The 18374-nt window shown below is 48.1% G+C and overlaps 2 protein-coding genes and 2 non-coding genes across 4 annotated transcripts; 1 reads left to right on the top strand and 3 right to left on the bottom strand.

Annotated features, from left to right (window-relative positions):
• Positions 1–5194: 5194 nt before the first annotated feature.
• On the bottom strand, positions 5195–5642 carry LOC115514807 (histone H2A type 1-E). The gene has a single exon (XM_030316994.1). The coding sequence runs from the start codon at positions 5640–5642 to the stop codon at positions 5250–5252; it is 393 nt and encodes a 130-aa protein (XP_030172854.1). The 3' UTR covers positions 5195–5249.
• Positions 5643–5961: 319 nt separating this feature from the next.
• Positions 5962–8355, top strand: LOC115514811 (histone H2B type 1-C/E/F/G/I-like). Its single transcript, XM_030317000.1, has 2 exons — positions 5962–6347; positions 8337–8355. The coding sequence occupies exons 1-2, from the start codon at positions 5971–5973 to the stop codon at positions 8338–8340; spliced, it is 381 nt and encodes a 126-aa protein (XP_030172860.1). The 5' UTR covers positions 5962–5970; the 3' UTR covers positions 8341–8355.
• A 2713-nt stretch (positions 8356–11068) lies between these two features.
• Positions 11069–11140, bottom strand: TRNAM-CAU. The gene has a single exon. It is a non-coding gene; the product is annotated as a tRNA-Met (tRNA).
• A 384-nt stretch (positions 11141–11524) lies between these two features.
• TRNAG-GCC lies at positions 11525–11595 on the bottom strand. Its single transcript has one exon. It is a non-coding gene; the product is annotated as a tRNA-Gly (tRNA).
• Between the last annotated feature and the right edge of the window lie 6779 nt (positions 11596–18374).

Genomic DNA, 18374 nt, shown 5'->3' with positions numbered 1-18374 from the left:
GGTCATGATCACACGTTTTGTGACTTCAAGCCCCTGCATCAGGCTCTGCGCTGACAGTGGGGTTCCTGCTTGGGATTCTCTCCCCCAATCTGTTCCTCCCCTGCTTGTGCTGTCTCTCAAAATAAATAAACTTTAAAAAATATACATAATGAATTCTTGGTGACTTTGCTTGCTTCCCTGCTTGATGGCCTCTCAGGGCTTCTCCCCTCTGGAGAGCCTGTGGGCAGTTCTAAAACCGTCTGTTCTCATCTAATTATCTCAGCATCTCCCCTGCCTCCTAAACACTGGTGTTCCCGGGGAACAAGTACTACCCGGAATTGGAAGACAAGTTTGGAGAATCCCACCTTGTGAGACAGAAACTTCAAAGAAATAAGAATCTTCAAAGAAATAAGATTGGCCACTAGCAGAAGTGAAATCCTTTTTACGAGTTGCTGAGTATTCCTGATCAAATTAGATTGTTTTCCAAATATCAACCAATGACAATAGTGACCGACTCCTGCATGTAATCTTATAAGAGGATTTGGGTTTATTTCCTCAGTGTTACAAGAGACACACCACACTAGGAATTCTAGATGAAATTAGGTTTACTGGGTCTTACTGTGCACTTAACATCTCCTCTGGAGGGCGGGGTGGGTACTCTCCTACAGTCTCATATATTACCACATTTATCTTTAAAGCAATCTCTTGAAAGCAAGGGTCCATTTCATCATTAAGGAAAACGCCATCTAAAATAACTTCTAATCTGGGCATCTGGGTGGCTCAGTTAAGTGTTCGACTTTGGCGCAGGTCATGATCTCCCGGTTCGTGGGTTCGAGCCCAGCATCGGGCTCTTTGCTGACAGCTCACAGCCCGGAGCCTGCTTCGGATTCTGTGTCTCCCTCTCTCTCTGCCCCTCCCCGACTCATGCTCTGTCTCTCTGTGTCTCTCTCGAAAATAAATAAAACATTAACAAAAAAATTTAAAATAACTTATAATCTACATGTTTGCTAGTCTATACTGGTGTGGGAGCTGGGAAAAGGAGAGTCACAGAATAATGATTTGTAATGGTTTATTTAACAAGTATATCTGACCATTAGAAATGGTACTTCTGGGGGCGCCTGGCTGGCTGAGTCTGGAGCGTGCAACTTCTGATCTCCGGGTCATGAGTTCAAGCTCCACGTTGGGTGTAGAGATCACTTAAGTAAATAAGTAAATTTAAAAGAGAGAGAGTACCTTCAACAGGTAAATTTCCAAAAAGAGAGAGAGAAAGCGCTGCTGAGAGCGAGAAAGGACTCAGCTGTAGTCTCTAGCCCAGCCTGCATGAACACCACACTTCCCATGCCCTCTAAAGTCTGCAGCTGGAGGTGACCATACCAGGTACATACCTTCAAAGCAGCCCTACCTGAGGAACCAAAGACTTCATCTTCCTTCTGAATCTTTTGGGGCACAAAGCTGGTCTCCAGCCTCTCTGGACAACAGCAAAAGAAAATCCTGCTGCCAACGGGGCAGTGGCTATGGCGCAGAGCTGTGGGGTGTGGTCATCTCGTCTAGACTGATGGAGTCCATTGGGTGACCACTAACTCTTCTGGGTTTTTTTTTTTCCCCAATGCATTGGTTATTCACTGTTGTGTAATGAATTACCCCCAAAACTTAACAAAAAATGTATTATTTCACACAGTTTCTGGAGGTCAGAAAACTGGTTTCGCTGGGTGGTCTGGTTCAGGGTCTCTCAAGAAGAGTCAAGCTGTCCACAGGGGCCATGGTCACTTGAGGCTTGACTGGGGCCGGAGATGGCTGGGGCTCCCGTGGCTGCTGGGCGTTGTTCATGGAATGTTGGAGAAGGCGTCAGTTTCGTGGGCTGCCTGCATGTCCTCCCAACACGGCAGCCAGGGTCCCCCAGGGCAAGTGACGGGAGAGAGAGCAAGGAGGACAGGACCTTCTGTGACCTCGTCTCCAAATAGCTCCCCACTACTTTGGCTTCATGCCTTTGCTTTATCCCATTCACTAGAAGCCAGTCCCTAACCAAATCCAGTCCAAACTCAAGGGGAGAGGAATTAGGCTCCATTTTTTGAAGGTAAGAGTATCAAAGAATTTTTGAACGTGTCCTAAAACCACCTTTTCTATGCCCAAACTTAGCCTTCCAACAGAATATTCCTCACTGTTCCATAGACACTCTTCCATAGACACCCCCACCCTCCGATCCCAGCAGGTGTCCTGTCGGAGGACCTGGAAGATACCAAAACAACCTGACTTCTGCCCTGAGCCTTTTTGCCTAAAGGAAAATAGGCTTTCCTGCCCCTAGCTTTGCTTTTCTTTTTTAAAAATTAATTCTTTATTTTCCTACAGCCATTGGAGGCTTATCCAGATCTTCCATCCTAGGGTTTATTGAAAGACTCTTAAACAGATCTACCAGCTTTGCCCCCTAATACTTGGGTACTTGTGGAAAAGATAAACGTTTCTAGAGCTAGTGAAGCAGTAGTTAGTGATAGGCCCTGTCCACACCCCAGCTACAGTCAGGTTCACATCCAAAAAGATATGCAAACATACTTTGGACACTGTCAAGCTTTCTATAGCTGTCAGTATTTTCTCTACGCACCGTGGGAATCACAATAGCGGAGATTACGCGCAGGATGACAGGTGCAATGCCGGTGGCGGTGAGCACGGTAACCGCCTAGGGCTGAATGGAGCTATCTTGGGTGGAAAAGACAGCAAAATCAGCAATACATTCGTCCAACGAGGATTTAATTAGCACCTGCCGTGTATCAGGCTTTTACTATTCCAGGGATAGGACAGTAAACAGAAAAGACTCTGGCCTCATGACATGTATGTTTTATGGGGAGAGAAGAGTGGGGTGGTTGGCCTCCGGGCCTCCGGTGCCAGGCCCCCAGAAGCTGGCAGAGGAGGACCAGAGGGCCAATGCGCTGAACTTAGAGTATCTTTTCTTAGCATGTGTGTGGAGGAGAGTAAACATTCCTGAGCTTTATCCTATAGTTACCAGATGTTTGTGCTAAGCAATGAGAAACGCCATGAGAATGGTCTGAACACGAAGCTCATTTGTTTGGCAAACAGAGCTACGGCCTCAGCCAAATTCCGGCTTTTTGCTTTTTTGGAGTTGTATAAAGGGAATGGAATATCGGTAAGAAAACGTGAGGCCTGCACGCCTGCTAGGTTCTAGGCAAAACACTAGCAGTGCCCGATTTTAACCTGGCGGCACCCGCCACGACCTGGGAACCTGGACAACTCAAACCTTTCAACTCCACGGAAGAACTTCAACGTGCAAGTAAGTTGTCCTCCCGCGTGCAGTGGATACACCGAAGTTGCACCGAACTCCACTCCCGGATTGTAGATGGGGCGGGAGGTACCGTATCTATGCTGAATCTTGCTTTACTTGGTGGCAAAGTTCCTTTCTTGAAGGTTTTCTATTTTTACATCTGGAGTACTTAAAGGATCAAACGGTAACTTGGTCTCTGCAGTCTTTTTAGATAAAGCGTCATTAAGGAACAGCTTTCTAAAGGATTTAATAGAAGACGAACCCAGTACGCAAAGGCCTCCGCCACTAAACGTACTTAGCATAAGGCGAAGCGACACTAGCTGCTGGAGAAAAACTGCGGTACGCCGACCCCACTTCCCTGCTCTCTTCCACGACGTCTGTACTTTTAAGTCAGTAGCAGGCCGGAGTACACAGCTTCTCTCCGTGAAAACAGAAGTGGCTCTGAAAAGAGCCTTTGGGGGAGGGGGGAGGAAGCGAGGGCGGCCGGACCAGCTTCGGGAGGAGTTTACGCCCGCTCCCCGCGGATGCGGCGCGCCAGCTGGATGTCCTTGGGCATGATGGTGACGCGCTTGGCGTGGATGGCGCACAGGTTGGTGTCCTCGAAGAGCCCCACCAGGTAGGCCTCGCACGCCTCCTGCAGCGCCATCACGGCCGAGCTCTGGAAGCGCAGGTCGGTCTTGAAGTCCTGCGCGATCTCGCGCACCAGCCGCTGGAACGGCAGCTTGCGGATGAGCAGCTCGGTGGACTTCTGGTAGCGGCGGATCTCGCGCAGGGCCACCGTGCCGGGCCGGTAGCGGTGCGGCTTCTTGACGCCGCCGGTGGCCGGCGCGCTCTTGCGGGCCGCCTTGGTGGCCAGCTGCTTGCGCGGGGCCTTGCCGCCCGTCGACTTGCGCGCCGTCTGCTTCGTGCGAGCCATGACAGTGACGCTCGCGCTGCGAAAACCAGCGACTGAAGTCCGCGCCGGGACCAGACTTTATACTGATGATACGATCCTGATTGGCCAGGACTGTCGCGGGAGTAACCTGATTGGTTTTTCCTTCAATCCTCATCTGAGTCCTAAAATCTCTGAAACCGTTTTGTTTTCCATGCTACTGATTTTATTTCCTATTACAGGAACAAAATCATTGCTGTACTCCATCCTAAGTTTACTGTTTTCAACCAAAACGTTAAGATTCCACCAGTGAAACAGAATCGGACCTGGAATTTGTGGAAGTCAGCGCCTAAATTATCTCTATAAAAATGCATTTTTATTTCAGCTTCTTCCCCTTTTCAAATATGGCGGGGGGTGGGGGAGCGGGAATTACACCAGAATAATGTATTCGTTAGTCTCATTTTAAATAAGTTCCGCTTCGTGACTGCATCATTTATATCTGCTTTTAATGATAGTACCAAGACCTGGAATAAAGAAGGTTTTACACTAAGACAGTGGCTCTTTGGAACAACCAAACTGCCCTATGTGGTGTGGAGAGGGGGAGCTGGCTGTCAGTCCAGGTTATCAGTGAGTGTTATCTGACACCTTCACTAACCGATTTTGATGGAATCAAGTGCCTTTTTGGATTAACTCCTAAATTGTATGCTAAATTTAACCAGGGTGTGGAGTGGTGAGATTCAGCGGTCAACACTTAGAGCTTTTTCAAATAGTTCTGAAAGTGTTAGGACGCTTTAATTGACCAGTGGACCATCAGGTTCTGCTAGTAAGACTCGGGGTGGGGGCTGGAGGACAAAATAGGCTTAATATTTAGAGTAGTTGCTGGAAGAGAAACTTGTTTTTAATTACCCAGAACACTGTGCTCGTGGGGAGGTGACCAAAAGGTATTTTAATGGCTTTATTGAGCAAACCACAGTCAAAAGGAACTTGGGCAAACCAAAGGAGACTTTTCACTTTGGGTTCCTCGAACTTACAGGGTTCAGAAAAATGCGTGTTCAGTTCTTCCACAGAAATGGTGGGTGGCTCTGAAAAGAGCCTTTGATCTCAAGCTGAAATGTGGGAATTCAAACTTTATTTGCCCTTGGCCTTGTGGTGGCTCTCGGTCTTCTTGGGCAGCAGCACGGCCTGGATGTTGGGCAGGACGCCGCCCTGCGCGATGGTCACGCGGCCCAGCAGCTTGTTGAGCTCCTCGTCGTTGCGGATGGCCAGCTGCAGGTGGCGCGGGATGATGCGCGTCTTCTTGTTGTCGCGGGCCGCGTTGCCCGCCAGCTCCAGGATCTCGGCCGTCAGGTACTCCAGCACGGCCGCCAGGTACACCGGCGCGCCGGCCCCCACCCGCTCGGCGTAGTTGCCCTTGCGGAGCAGCCGGTGCACGCGGCCCACCGGGAACTGCAGCCCGGCCCGCGACGAGCGCGTCTTGGCCTTGGCGCGAGCCTTGCCGCCCTGTTTCCCGCGTCCGGACATGACCACCTGGACACTCCAGAGACACTTGGCAAAACGAGCACCCAACCAGCACTTTTTATAGCCCTGATTGGGCGCGAAAAAGAAGGCTCTGCATTGGCTAAACTTGTGACTTTATTTTCTCCAACGAGAATGCAGCTTTGGGAGTCTTGCGTTGTGATTGGACAGAACTAACCACTGACGTCATGTTGACTAGTCACCAATCAGGCCCAGGACTGTAACTTACACCTTATTTGCATAAAGGCTTCTATATAAAAAGGACAAGGAGGGATCACTGCCTACAGTGCGCTTTTCTGCTTTTCTCCTGATTGCCTTGCGCGTCCTCCCCGCCATGCCTGAGCCAGCCAAGTCCGCTCCCGCCCCGAAGAAGGGCTCGAAGAAGGCGGTGACCAAGGCGCAGAAGAAGGACGGCAAGAGGCGCAAGCGCAGCCGCAAGGAGAGCTACTCGGTGTACGTGTACAAGGTGCTGAAGCAGGTGCACCCCGACACCGGCATCTCGTCCAAGGCCATGGGCATCATGAACTCGTTCGTCAACGACATCTTCGAGCGCATCGCGGGCGAGGCGTCGCGCCTGGCGCATTACAACAAGCGCTCGACCATCACGTCCCGGGAGATCCAGACGGCCGTGCGCCTGCTGCTGCCCGGGGAGCTGGCCAAGCACGCCGTGTCCGAGGGCACTAAGGCCGTCACCAAGTACACCAGCTCCAAGTGAGTGCTGGGAGGCACGATCCAACCCAAAGGCTCTTTTCAGAGCCACCTACATTTTCCGAGAAAGCAGCTGGCTTATTTTGTCTCGTTTCGTTTAGAAGTGTTTGGGACTGGGTTCGGACTGGGAAAGAGCGGGGAAGAGCGGTAGGAGGCTAAGCCCCCCGCAAGAGCGGTTGGGTAAGCATTTAAGCTCATTGTCCTTCAACTTTAGTGTGGCTTCTTAGGCGCCCTTTGGAAGGTGGCCTTGTCCTCTGCTCCGGCAGCTGAAATTTCGCCTTTATTTTATCAGTGGAGCCCCCGGCATTAATCCTTGGTTGCCTGCAGAGCCGGCCGATAAGCTACGCTACTTCCTGGGGAGGAGCTCCCTAATTTTACCACGTTCCTGAACTCGTGGGCATCATTTTCATCTCCTCCTTTTTTTTCTTTGCTCTTTCCGAGACTGGTTTTTTGTCTCCATCCTTGGAGGCCTTAGGGTGGCGCGTTAGGCTTCCTTGTCCTCTTCTGCCACCTTGTGGCAAAAAAGCGGAGGCACGGATCTAAGGCTTCCCGAGGACAACCAATTTGGAGGGTAGGTAGAGTTACTGTTCGTCTCTTTACCCGCTGGATTTGATGAGTTTCCTTGACAGTCACTCGTGCGCATGATAGAAAGTCGTGGAGAGTATTGCCGTCTGGTTAAAGCTGTCAAAAGAAAAAACCAAACAACAAAAAGCAAAATACTCTGCACCCTAAAATAAGTTTTAAAGAAATAAGAGTTGTAGGGTCCTGCGCTCTCTATTTCTGGTCCTCAAAGTAACAAGCGCTTTGTTTCCTGTGAACCTAAACACCGGACAGAACCCTCAAACCCCTGATTTTGCCGGCTGCTCTTTGAAGGCATGTCAGGATTTAGGAATATGATTACGAGTAGTAAGTTGCACTTTTTCCACCATGAAGGGGCCAGTATAGACTTGGTAACCCCAATTTTGCAGGTCCCTCCGCGCTTTTAAATATGTGTTTCCCCCAAAGTCTGACTCTTCCCCTCTTTGCAGGTAGACCTTTTCTTTCTAGATATTTCTGTCTCGTGCTCCTCCATGGATACTTCTACTGCCTAATTAAGTCCCAACATTCTACTAAAATGCTTGCAATAGTCTTCTGGTGTTGCCACAACAAAATACCACTTATTGTGTGGTTTAAGCAACATATATTTATTTTCTCACGGTTCTGGAGGCTATGAGTCCAAGATCAAGGTGTGAGCAGGGTTAGCTTCCCTCTGCTTACACCTGTGTCCTCGTGTGGGCTTTTTTCTGTGTTCGCATACCTCTGGTGTCTCTCCTTATTCCTGTAAGAACCTCAGTCCTATTGGATCAGGACCTTCCTTATGACTTCATCTAACCTTAATTACCTCTTAAAGGCTGTGTGTCCAAATACAGTCACACTGGGGTTTGAGAGAACGCAATTTAATCCATAACAGCAGATAAAGCCATTTTCCATGCTTTGCTGTCAACCTTCCAGTCCAAATTGTCTTTCATAAAACATCTACACTTAGCTTAGAGTGCCGCTAACAAGACAGCTGTGCTGTTCCCTACGCCGGGGGTTTCAAATCAGATGCTCACAAAGGCCCAGCCCGTAAGAGCCAAACTGGCTGGATATTAGAAACCACGCCTCATCTGCACAAAAAAACAGTCTTCGCTCTTTTTCTTCTTTTTTAAATGTTTATTTTTGAGACAGAGAGAGACAGAGCATGAACAGGGGAGGAGCAGAGAGAGAGGGGGAGACACAGAATCCAAAGCAGGCTCCAGGCTCTGAGCTGTCGGCACAGAGCCTGACGCGGGGCTCGAACTCACGGACCATGAGATCGTGACCTGAGCCGAAGTTGGACCCTTAACCGACTGAGCCGCCCAGGGGCCCCTCTTTGCTCTTTTTCTTGAAGCACATGGACTTTCCATACCAAATGTCATTTTCCCGGTTTTAATGGCACATTTCGCTGTTCTCTTGTTGATGCTATGATGCCAGCTAGCATCTGCCCATGAAGGGGACCAGCGGGAACTTCAGAGACCTGAAGAACGTGAGGCCTATGCGGTAGATTTCACCTACTTGTTGCCCTGCAGGGGCTGCGAGCCCTGGACAGCGAGTCTCTCCAAATTTCAAGAGGATATGAGATGCATTTGAATATGGAATATTCTAAAATTTCAATACGGGCAACTAATAAAAAATGCGTAACGTGGTGCGTGTGAAACAAAAAAAAGTCTGCATGATTCACCAAACCCTTAAGCTCACAGTTGGAGATCTCTGGGCATTAGCAGAGATTCCTGTGCCCATGACAAGCTGTTCCTTATACATCCCCTGCCACCAAAGCCCAGATCCAGTTCCCAGATCTCCCCAGCTTCCTACATCCTCCACAGAAAAGAATCCATTCCTCACCTGGAAGGTGTGGGCAGAGCACAGGGTCTTGCACACTGCAGGCATTCAACAGCTGCTCTCTGCCGATTAAATAAATGGATAAAAAGCTAACAGATTTTATAATTCTTTAAGCTTGCTACCAGCAATGAAATAAAAGCGGTGAAAGGTGGAGTTATTTATTGTGGATTTGATAGTTACCTGGTTAAATAAACCCATTCATATCGGATTATGTTATGTTTGTCTTATTGTGATATATTCTCCTGTATCTACTTTTCTTTGGTCCAGTCTTTTCTTTAGTGACTGGCCCCGCCTCTCCTGTCTTATGAGGAACGAAAGGGAAGGACTGAAGGCGCCACCGGGAATCCGAACCGGAGCTCCACCTCTCCCGTTCCTAGTGTGAATCCCTTCCATAAAGGGCCCACCCTCGTTCCCCTGAACCCAGCTCGTCTTTCTCGTCTTTCTCGTTTAGTCCCTTACTTCCTGCTGTTCATTGAAGTGAGACACAGACTCTCACATTCCGTTTAATTCAACTACCTAGTGAGTCACTGCTTTTACTTTATGTTTTTATTTTACTTTACCTTCATGCCTATGGGAGAAATAAGAACCAAACAGTCTTCTGTTCAAACAAAGAAATATCACAAAGGGAAAGGTCTTGGGGCAACAAGGAGATTCAGTCTAGCATCTTATTACCGGGACAGCACATTGTTAAAAAGACAATCATTGGCAGACTTAGAATTTAACTGTTACTTTCACAGGTCATAGGAACGATCTGAAGTCCACATCTTTGAAAACCTTTCATCAGAAACGTTGGTGGCCAGGTCCACTGATGAAGCCTTACAGGAGCCATCCCTCTCTGTAGCAAAGAAGGCGCTTTCTCTCTCCCGCACCAAAAAGGGTATGTTTCTTAAAGTCTAGGTGCTGGTATTCCACTAATTGGTACCTCCTGATAAAAGCAGGCCTGCGAATGAAATGTTGTGGAGAAGTAAAAAGGGAAAGGGGAATATTAATAAAATTATTATGAGCTGTCAGAATAAATTACCAGCTACCTGGAAGTGGATGAAGGGGACCCCAGGGTGGCCTTTCAGTGGCGCACTGTGGCAGCCTCCAGGTCATGGGGCCGCTGGAGGGTGCATCTTCGATTGCCTTTGAATGATTAGGCTATTTAACAACTTGATAGAGATAGACAGTCAGTTGTAGACATTAATAAAATGCACATGATTCCGGGTGATGAACGTGGAAAGGAAGGTGGGAAAAAGTGAGCTGGTCCCAGTCTCTTGTCTTCCCCCAAAGCTCATCAAATGGACACTCAGCTCCACAAGAAGAATCTGGCTTCACACAAGGAAATTGTGCAGTGTGGAAATCTCTGCAATCTGCCTTAAAAGCCATCCAGTGGAGACGATGATTGAAGACCAGCACTTTGAGGAATCAGAAGGCTTGAGTCCCATCCACCATTCATCCCAGCAGCAACAGCCACAACTTTCTGGGTGTTTTACCAGATTGATCTTTTAAAATAAGCATTGTGCTATTTAAATAAAAGCCTTCATATGAGTCGTTCCCAGACTCTTTGCAAATAAAGATTATTTATTTTTAAAAAATGGGAGAGATGCACATCAAATTCATGTAGCCTTGCCCAGAGTAAGAGGATGGTAGGATTGAGGTGAAGTTAGAGTGCTTCAGTTTTGTGTGGGCTTCCCCCCCCCCTTTAAATATAAAAGAGATTTCTAGTGAACATACCGCAATGTTAAATAATAGATCGATTTTGTGTGGTCATTTTCGTATTCCATAATTTTTTAAAAGGTAAGAGAAGGTGAAGAAAAACGTCACATATTGGTGTTTGGTGTATTAGAAATTGTAGCTTTTCACATATTCGCCAAATCACCAAAACAGACAAAAATCTCCATTCTTGTGAACTTAGGTCCCAGGAGGGAGAAAACGTATACTATAAAATACACGGCATGCCACGTGCTAAGGAGGAGAACAGTGGGGGAGAGATTGTTGGGACAGCTGTCATTTTAAATACCCCAAACTGTCCTTAACTAAATCTCCAAAAGTGAAAATAGCTCTTTACGGTTCTTTTGAAATCGAAACCTAAAGTCTTGTGGTCTTACCACATGGTAGTCGGTAGATATGCGACCTTACAGATGATGGTTAAAATGAATTCTCTCCTCTCTGATCTGGGGCACCTGACATTGCTTAATTAGAAACTTTTTGATTTGTAGATTATTTTCGTCTCCAAAATAATTCCCCTGCCAAAACCTGCCAAAGCTTTCATTAGAGATGGTGGGGAATTATGTTCTCTGCTTTTTGTGGGGTTTTTTTTTTTTTTTGAATAAAAAAATACCAGCTAGCAGAGGATGGTTTCGATCCATCGACCTCTGGGTTATGGGCCCAGCACGCTTCCGCTGCGCCACTCTGCTCGACACGACACAAAAAGCTTTAGGAAGATCTTTTATTATATTTTCCTCCAAAGGCTGCCACCAGCTTTTGTATTTTGTTTTTGAGATAATTGTGTTTTTTCCTTTAAAGCTCACTCATTATTCATGCTTCCGAAAGGACAATGAGCCCAGGGTGCACTGACCCCAAATATTTTGAATGCAAAACATTTCATGATTCCGCCGGGAAAACAGTCGCGCCCCGCCTGCCCCGCTGATCTGAGCGGGAGCGAGTCTGTACCTCACAGTCCCACCCTGTACGAGTAGCCCCCCAAAATCCAGCGTGGGAGGCATCCTACGTTTGCACGCACGGGAGCGATTTAAAAATAATTAGAAAGGATCCAAGAGTAAAAAAGCCTCAGGGCCCCTTGCATTGGCCGGGAATCGAACCCGGGCCTCCCGCGTGGCAGGCGAGAATTCTACCACTGAACCACCAATGCCCGGTAACAAGAGGTGAACGCCAGCGCTAGAAATGGCCGCGGCGCCGCAACACCGACAACCGTGCATTTCTTTCCCTTAGCTCGTGTTCTGTTCTTATTGACTAGAACCCGGTGATGCCCCTTCTTCCCCTTTTCAGGAAAACCTCACTTTCGTTGCAAGTTCCGCGACCGGGAGGCCGGCCGGGCGGGGGCGGAGCGGTGGGACCTCCGGCCACTTGGTGGGACCCTCGGGACGCGGTGGGGGCAGCGAGGTCGCGCCCCCGGCAGGCGGTGCGGGCAGCGAGGTGGGCCTCCCGGAAGGCGGTGGGGATGGCCCGGTGGCGCCCTCTGCTGGCCGCCACGGAGAAAAGCAACGCGGGGCTTAGGCGTCCTTCGGTTGCCATAGAAACCCTTTCAGTGTCAAGGGCACAGAGGTGTCAACGAAAGGTAATTTCCAAAAACCAAAAAACAAACAAAAAGACCAGGTGAAATCATAACTGTCATACGAATATAAAATTTTTGAAAGTTTTTTTTTTTTTTTTTTTTAAAGATTTCATTTAGCTCCTTCCTGAGATAACTGATGAGGGGTGACTACCCGTTCAGAGAAGTCAAAGAAGGGATGCCATTTACAGGTGAGGAACAGTGACCCGAATGTGACCCGAATGTGTCGGCGGGGTCAAAACCGGCTTTTCAGCGGTGGGAGTGGGCAGGGGGAGCGGACTGGGGAGAAGGAAAATGTCCCGTCACCAGACAGAATCCATCCCATGTCCACAGACGCGAATTGTTTTTTACTGCTACCAGTCACCGACAGTTAGAGAGTTGTAAAATAGGATCAGAATCACATGACACAGACGGGTGTGCCGAAGTTCTCCTCTGAAGCAGATTTTCCTAAAGCTTTTTTCTTTTTCTGGGAGATTCGGCCAACTCCGAGTACGAACTTAAGGGCCCAACTCGCAAGGTAAACACACCTTTGTGTTAAGAGCCCTGGGTTACTGTTCCTGACCATCTTTCCTTACAGTCTAGGGTGGGGGTTCCTTAACCTGTGGGTTCACAGACCCCTGTAGGAACGCCGTGAAACATGTGAACATTCTCCCTGGAGGCCTGTGCACACTCACATGCACTTGAGATTGAGTTCAGGATTTGGGCCTAGGATGAGCTCTCTTTTACCTGGAAGGGGATCCTTCTTTGGGAACATACTGCTCAGGCATTCATTTCCACCCCTACCCTCTCCAGGTTTCTGCTCAGGGCCTCAGCTTGGACTGGGGGCAGGGGGCAAAGAGATATTTGTAACCGGGTATAGATAAACCTGAATTCCTTAAAATCATGCAAGAGACCCACGGGGGCAGGAAGAGCGGCCCTGGGATTTTGCCCTTGATGAGGGAGCGCGGGGCCACCTGAGGGCAGAGTGCAGCCTCCGGGCACCCCCACCCTCAAGGTGGGATCTGTGTGATGGTCCCTGGACACTCCAGGCTACCCCAGAACAGGAAAGGAGAAAAAACCAAACGGTTGAACTGAGAAGAGTCTCCACCAGTTTACAAGCAAAAGGCAACCCCATCAATAGCCTGAAGTCCGGGAAGTCCCTGCTGTCTTATGTTAATGCTTTGCCAGAGGGAGAAACAACCTTGGCTTGACCATAGCTGGGCCTCCGGTAAGTCTTGAGCTTGTGAAAGTCTCTTTGGAAACTCCCTCTGGACTCTTCCCCCGGCTCCATAAAGGGGTCACCCCCCTACCGCTCCAGTGCAGCCCTCCCTGCCTGCAGGTCCTGTCCCCGCGCTGTAATCAAATCACCTCTTTGCACCAAAGAGGTCTTCAAGAACTCTTTCTCGGCCATCGGCTCTGGACGCCGTGAACCCCCCATCACCCCAAAACTTCATCACCCTCAGCTTGCCTCATGCTCCCTCATCACCCCTGGCTATACTGTCTTTGGTCCAAATGGGCACATATTCATGTTGACCTGGTCACCTTGAAAGCAAGAACTTCCACTGAAGTGAAAGAGGGCTCCTGTGTCTCCTACCAGCACGAGCCAGGATGCAGGTGTAGGTGGGGGTACGTTTCCCTCCTTACCTCACCGGCTCTTTAGCTGGCCTCATAATTAGATTGACATAAGACATGCACCGAAGGCAAAAAAGTTAATTTTATACATAAAATTGTAAGATAAATTAAATATACAAAATATAAGACCATAAAGATATAAGACTCAAATAAGTGACCAAAGCAGGCAGCTTTTATGCCTTTCAGGCAAAGAAACAATAAATTTGTGAATCACTGACAAGACAAAGTTAGCAAGCATGTCACATTATTAATTATTGTATTAATTATATTATATATCAGCATATAATATTTATTAATAATAATTGTATTAATTACTAATTATTACGTATTCATCTTCCCTATTGATGAAGACTGTGTAGGGGTCTTTCCTCTGTAGGGAAAAATAACCTTCCCTCTACCCTTCATTGCTCGTGGCTGAGGACCAGCCCCCACATAAAAGAGATGAACAAGAGAAGAACAAACACGTTTCACAACAGGTGTACCTTATGCATACGTGGGAGAGACAGTCCAGGGAAAACTCCCCGGAATGGCCCGGGGCCACCCCCTTAAACACCATCTTCCGTTAAAAACAAAGATGTGGGCGTGAGGGTGGGAGAGGGGCAGTTACAGGAGGGGACTTGGCAACCCACAGGAAGGTGGTTGTCCAGATTTACTCTGGTGCCTTCCCCACCGAGTTTCCGGTGATTTAGTGTCACCTTTCTCTTCCAGGTGCAAACAGGGAGTCGCCCTTACGAGGACTCCTATTGACTATGAGTCCCCCTTACGACGAATCTCCAAATGGAAATTTCTGTTATAAATGTAAATTGCCTCGACAAAAGGATATCTTCTCTGCTTTTAGAGCTTCTGGGTCTGCTTTTTCTCAAAAAAAAAAAAAAATCATTTTATTTTGGGATGGATTATTCTGCTATCCTTCAACCGTGGTTTTCTTACAGCCCTAAATTCTGTTTCTGGTGATAAGGATGCCTTCCGCTCTTCTGGTACAGGGATGGCACCTGTCACATGGGGGACTTGTCTCCTGTTTACGGGGAGAGAGGCAGATCCAGAGAGACTTTTTTGTACTACCTGGTCCTCAGGTACCTTTAATTTAAAAATATCAGTGTGTCAAAGTGGCATATTTTGACGTGGCCCATTCTGTTCCCCCTCCCCGTGACTCCCACAGACGTGAGAAAAGGGTATCTGGAAACGAATGATGTGTCACTCCTCTCTCTTACAGGCCGTGTCGAATCTATCCGTAAACAGTATCAGCTCTCTTCAAAGTATCCTGTTAAAATGGAAAAACAATCTTACCCAGTCAGTCAGGAATTTTCTGGAGAGCACCAGTGAGGTCATCTCCATCACCAGCCTGCAAAGCAAAAGGAGGTAATTTGTAAAGGACAAAGTAAAAGGACAGGACCTTGCCCCCTAAGGGAAAGTGACCTTGCCAGAAACAATCTTTTCTTTTGTCAATAACTTATTTGCCCCACCCCCTCCTTCCTGTAAAAGCCTCCCATTTTGTCCACCTCCTCAGAGCCCCCTCTACTTGCTGGGTAACATGCTGTCCAATTTATGAATCACTTAATATAAGAGCCAATTGCATTGTTTGAATAACCACCACCACCACAAGGCCCCAAATGGCATCACTTAGTTTTTTGGGGTTTTTGGTTTTTTTTGGCATCACTTAGTTTAAAGCCCCGAGTCAGGAGACCAAGACTTAATAATCCCTAACCTAAGCGCAAGTTTCACACCCCAAGAATATAATCTTTGACCAGTCAACATGGAATTTTCTGGTCAGAACTAGGGAATTTACTGAGAGACCACTCCCCCTTAGGAGGGCAACCTTGCCTAAACAATGCATTCTTTGCTAATCAATACCTTTCTTTCTTTCTTTTTGTTTTATGCCCTCTCTCTGCCTTTAAAAACTTGTATTGGGCACTTGGGTGGCTCTGTCGGTTGAGCCTCCGATTTCAAGTCATGAGCTCCCGGTTGGTGAGTTCGAGCCCCACGTCGGGTCACTGCTGTCAGCCTGTCGGTGCAGAGCCCGTTATGGTTCCTCTGCCCCTCCCCTGCTTGCCCTCTCCCCAGAATAAATAAATATTGAAAAAACAAACAAAAAAACTTTCATTTAGCTCAGTGGAGCTCCCCTGTACCTGCTAGCTGGGATGCTACCCAATTCACGAATCATTTAATAAAACTAATTAGATCTTTTAATTTATTCAGCTGAAATTTGATCGCTGAACACCCAGAATCTCACCACTGCTCACCACCTCTGTCCTTACACTCTGGTCCCTGCTACCAACATCTCTTCCCTAAGTCATTGCCACTGCTACTAACTGCTCTCCCTGCTTCTGTCTTGTTTGTATTATAGTCGATTTTGTCCCTCCTCCATTCAAACCCTCTCACCCACCATAAAAGACAAACCCTACAGTGACCCATCCTTCCTTAGGGGAGGACAAAACTTTTCCTCTACCCTTTTAGGTTCAGTAGCTGGGATGTGCCAATTAAGCTGACAAAAGACATCAGCAGGTGAAAAGTCATACAGGTTTTACTTTCAACTTTATGTGCGTGGGGGTTCCACAGAAAAGAAACGAAAATGCCAAGGAAGCAGTTCGGCTTGGCAGCTGATATTCCGTTGTAACAAAGGGTGAAAAATTGTAGAGAAATGACCTGACCGAGGGAAGAGGGGTTTGGCTTCCAGGAGAGGTAAATTGCAGGAAGGAAATATATGGGAAATTGATATTAGATAAGGGTTATTTTATAAAATTCGTTTTATGTGCACTCATCTGGGTGCTGACCTTCCTTCTTCCTCATGGCTGTCAAATTCCCCCGGAGAAGGGATTTCCGATAGTCCTCATTTCTCAGAATTTTCTGCGTTTAGTCAGAGCAGGGAGCTCCACGAAGGTTTCTTTCTGCCTCTGTCAAGTCTCAATTGCCTTCAGCTCAAAATAATCCATATGCTAATCTGGCAAACTTTGGGGTGACATGCGCTGATCCCCCCCACACCTCTACTTGCAATCTGTCTCCCACCCCTCTCTCCCTCACCCACTTCACCTCACCCCTTTCGGTCACAGGTGTAGCAGAGGAAAAATACGTTTTCCCCTGTTAACCTTAAAAATAAAACTGCCAGTTGTTTTACCGGCAAAAATGGGTTCACGTGGCAATAGCCAGAGACTTGCAATCTGGGACAATCAAGGCCATGAGCAAGTCTAGAGAGCAAAGGAGAACACAGTTTTCTAGAAGACAGGGGGGACTTGGGAAGGTTGTTATAAACGAAACGTCCGTTGGAGCAAAGTGAGGTCCGAAAGCCTGCAGGCTCTTCATTGGCTGGGTTGTGACGGTCCCCTCGGCCGGGCTGCTGGGGGTGGGGGGTGGGGAAGGGTTTTTTCCTCTTGCTGGGGTCCCAAAGCAGGATCCAACCTCCAGGTCGGTCTCTTCCCGTTTTTGGCTGCAGTTGGCCGCCGGCTGGGCGCGCTCCCTCTGCCGGCCTCTGTCTCCATTCAAAACAGATCTTTCATTAATTTTCACAGCCTCTGTCTTCCTAGGCTCTTGGTGGAGACGTCCGCATAATAAAAAGATTAGCTGGAGAAAAACGAACAATAATGTGTGTACCGCCTGCATCTTGGGAGACACCCAGGAAAACGGAGTAACTCCCCAAATGGCTCAAGCCACCACCTTAAATACCTGTCCACCTGGGGCCCTAAGCCATGTTGGGGATGCGGAGGGAGGCCAGCGAGGGCAGATTTTTCAGGCCAAGTACGCTAAGCAAGGGCATGGTTATGGGGCAGGCTGCAGTCGGTACCTTCCCCACTGCTGTTTCTAGAGATTAGGCATCCGGCTCTTCAAGGTAGAGAGGGAGACATACTTACGAAATGCAGGTTTCCCTTCTGAATGTGAACGTCTCTTACAAAAGGGTAACTTTTACTCAGTTTTCAGAGCTTCTCTTGTGGCTGCACTTTCTTAGAAATCACTAACTCGCGGGCCGCCTGGATGGCTCAGTTGGTTAAGCCTCTGACTCTTGGTCTCAGCTCAGGTCGTGATCTCTCGGATTCGTGGGATCAAGCCCCGCAGCACTGGGCTCTGCGCGGACGCCCAGGAACCTGCTTGGGATCCCCTCTCTCTGTGACCCCCTCTCCCCCACTTGTGCAGTCTCTCTCAAAATAGAGATGCTTCAAAAGAAAAAAAATTGTTTTCTTCAAAAACCCAGCTCAGTGTAACCCTTATGCCTGAGAGGCATGTTTTGGGGCGACAAGTACCCTCCCCTCTGACACCAAACACACCCTAGCTTCTGGCGTCTACAGTCAGGACCAACCCCCTCCCTCCCCCACCCCACACCCACCATCCGCCCCCGGCCTCAGGGCCCCAGGTCTCGGCTGAAATGTCCCATTCTCAGGAATGCCTGAAAAGTGCACCACCTCCCTACGCTTTGTCCTGTTTTGTTTTTTGTTTTTTTTTTTTCTTCAACCTGTCACACACTTATCTTGTTTATTTTTGTCTCTCTCCCCTTTCCAAATTACACATACAAATCTTACCTCCCCGAGGTTTTTGGTTTCTCTTGGCTGTGTGAGGGAGCAAAATTTGCCACCTTCAAAAGTGTCTCTTTGGCATGCGGATTATTTTAGACTGATTATTTTTAAATTTTTAAAAAATTTTTGCTAATGTTTTTATTTTTGAGACAGAGAGAGACAGAGCATGAGCAGGGGTAGGGGCAGAGAGGGAGGGAGACACAGAATCCGAAGCAGGTTCCAAGCTCGCAGCTGGCAGCACAGAGCCCC

The sequence above is a fragment of the Lynx canadensis genome, chromosome B2 (genome assembly GCF_007474595.2).
Source record: "Lynx canadensis isolate LIC74 chromosome B2, mLynCan4.pri.v2, whole genome shotgun sequence".
In the NCBI taxonomy this organism is placed as follows: domain Eukaryota; kingdom Metazoa; phylum Chordata; class Mammalia; order Carnivora; family Felidae; genus Lynx; species Lynx canadensis.
Note: the sequence above shows the minus strand (reverse complement) of the source record. Positions and strands in the feature narration are given on the sequence as shown.